Source organism: Seriola lalandi, unplaced genomic scaffold, assembly GCF_002814215.2.
Source record: "Seriola lalandi dorsalis isolate HSWRI2012SDOR001 ecotype SW California unplaced genomic scaffold, Sedor1 jcf7180001973289, whole genome shotgun sequence".
Classification (NCBI taxonomy): domain Eukaryota; kingdom Metazoa; phylum Chordata; class Actinopteri; order Carangiformes; family Carangidae; genus Seriola; species Seriola lalandi.
The window spans coordinates 1-2,890 of NW_019443955.1; the positions used below are offsets into that span (position 1 = coordinate 1).

Genomic DNA, 2,890 nt, shown 5'->3' on the forward strand with positions numbered 1-2,890 from the left:
ATTTCCGATCTGCTGAGATGAGAGACATTGTAGGAAGCAGCTGTACCTTCTTCTGAGCCACCGCTGCCCTCTGCAGTTTCTCTTTGACCTGAGAGTATTTCTGCTGCAGCTCAGCCTCTCGGTCCTGCAGCTTGTGTTTCTCCTCCAACCACTCAACCTGACGGTCTTCCAACATCCTGGAGAAGGACGAATGATGGAGAAAAGACAGAGAGCATTAAGCCTCATGTTGAGTTAAGCTTTTTGATGTGAAGACAGAGCAGACCAGCAGAACCTCTCTGCCTCATGCTGGCTCTTCTCAGCCTGGCCTCGGGCCATCCTCAGCTCCTCCCTGACTCTGTCCAGGGTTTCTCTGAGGCGCTGGTTGGTCTCCATCAAGTCACTTTCAGAGTGCGACAGTGTCCCCAGCTGGACACCTAGATCTTGGTTCTGCTGTTGGGTCAAATAAAACCACAGTTATTTAAAGCATAAGAACTATACTAGGTTTGTTTTTTTGTTTTTATTGTGCCGACTTACCTGCCGCAGCTCAGATAGCTCTGCTCTCTGTCTCTCCAGCTCCTCAAGCTGTGAACTTTGCTGCTGAAGTTTTGTTCTGTGTAAAACATGAAATAAACATTTAATATAATGTCACCATGCAGAAAAGCTAATTTTATTCTTGTTCATTTTGTTATTTTCCCCTTTTTTCTTGCACAAATGGAGATCATACACTTGCTGTACTGTATTGGCATAAAATGAAAAACAAAAAAAAATCTCATCAAACATCAGACGAGCTGAACCCTGACACCATTATTTTGGTAATGACCTGTTTGCTCCAGTTTCTGTTCGTACAGGAACTGGAGTAAAGAGGCTATAAAGCATAATTGAGCTCTTAATTGGCTGGTATACGCAGTGCATCATCTCACCCCTGCAGTTTGACTTCATCTAAATGTATTTCAACAAATATACATGGCCCCTCCTTGTGCTCTTATTAGTTTCATTCAACAGTATCTGAACCTCAGAGTTCACATAATGTCACCACGTAGCTCAGCCTCAGCACATTTCCCCTCTGACTCATGCAGCTGCGTAGATTTTCTACCCCACTGACCTCAGGTTCTGCACTTCCCTGCGGGTTGACTCCTCGCCTTGCTGTGCACTACGGACCCGTTCCTCCCACTCCTCCTTCTGGGTGTGTTCTGCAGCGTCCTGCAGTGCCCTCTGCTGTTCCAGTGCTGCGAGACGGTTCTCCAACTCCAACCTAACAACATGAAACAGAAAAATGAAATGTAGAGATTTTGTACCAATAAGGAATTTGACCTCTGATATCAGTATCTGAAATGTGATTCTCACTTTTCCTCGTGTAAAACTGCAGTTTTGCGGAACTCCTCCTCCCGGGCAGACTGCACTTTCCTAAACATCTCCCTCTCCTTCTCCACCACAACCTCTCTGTGTCGCTCCACTGCAGCTTGTAGCACCTCCACATCTGCCTGCAGACCTGAGACACACAGGTGACTGTGAGAGGGCGACGGAGATTCACAAAGTGTATTCCAAAGAGGAATACAGGACACTTTAAACTCTAAGAAGGTTCAGCTCAGTTATGTAAATATGACCATAAATGAAAAATTCAACAAGTTGGGCAGGCAATATATCAAATATACTCGATGTACTGCTGCTTGTTCCATGTGGAATGTAGTAAATGACTATATCGCGATCATCAAGTATAAATTGTCACATGATTGCTTCAAACCGCCAACATGAAATTCACTTTGGCATTTTGCTCCTTTTGCTCTCTCCCTCTCACAGACAACACACTCACACCCATCCAGAAAACTCCTGGGGACGGGTATGTGTTTTTGTCTCTGGAGCAGAACTGGAGAGAGGGAAAGCGGTGAAGCGCTAAGGCGAGTTTATACGTGTTCAGAAACAGTAATTAAGGCGGATGAATTGGTTCAGAAAAGAAACAACTCTGGGTTAAATGTCTTTGGGATTCTGGGATTCTTGCTGATACACTTTTTTGTAGCTATGAGCTGTTTTAACGGTCAAATTTAACCCCCACCAGATGAACGTGTGAGGAAGAGGTGGATGACAAAGGACAGAGTACTCCAAACCAGATTAGGAGATTATGAGCAGACCAGAAAGTGAGGAAGTCAGGCATCTCACTGCAGAGAAAGATGAGCATTGTGTGTGTTTCATACCATCTCTCTGCCCCTGCAGTGTGTCTCTCTCCCTCTCCACCTCCCCTCTAGAGCGGGCACACTCCAGTTTGACGCTGGCCACCTCCAGTTTGTGTGAATGCTTCAGACTTTCAATCTGAGAACCAGAGAAGGGAGAGAAAGAAAATCAGTCTGCATGAGGCCATAGAGACTGTGTCTGTCATCATCTCAGTCTAACATCATCCACGGTATAAACTAGTAACTATACTGGTGAGGTGTTTTCCACTACAAGTGTATTTGTTGTAGTCCTCTTTTAGCTTCTTAGCTATGACTCAACAGGCTGCTTCATTGGCACAATAACATTAGCACAACAGGTCCGACTGGGTTTTAGCCTCAATCCTCTCAGGACAACAAAACACACGTGAATTCATGTTGTGACAAAAACAGTAAAAGCCGACGAATGAAACTTAGAGAGAAACAAGTTCATGTTTTATGTTTCTGATAAACTTATCACTAATCATATCCCTCAAACTTAATCTGCCATTGAAACCCAGACAGTGCTCAATAATGGCTCATGTCATGATGTTACTGTTTATAAACCATCTCAGGGGTCAGAGGTCAAAGATCAGCATACCTGACAGGTGAGAGAGTTGACCTCTCTCTCAGCTTTGTGCAGTCGCCCGGTGAGCTGGCTGTTCTGCTCGTGGCTCTGGTGAAGCTCGCTCTCCATCCGCTCTAGCTGCAGGCGCAACGACTGACGCTCC

General features: G+C 45.2%; 1 protein-coding gene across 1 annotated transcript; it reads right to left on the reverse strand.

The window, feature by feature from the left end:
• Positions 1-46: 46 nt before the first annotated feature.
• On the reverse strand, positions 47-2,856 carry LOC111651649 (centrosomal protein of 83 kDa-like; the record flags this gene model as incomplete). The annotated part of the gene is made up of 7 exons (XM_023401652.2): positions 2,761-2,856; positions 2,169-2,283; positions 1,324-1,468; positions 1,082-1,231; positions 514-589; positions 272-429; positions 47-176 (listed from the first exon to the last, which is right to left on the reverse strand). Coding segments are annotated over exons 1-7 (870 nt in total), but the record flags the coding sequence as incomplete, so codon positions are not given.
• Between the last annotated feature and the right edge of the window lie 34 nt (positions 2,857-2,890).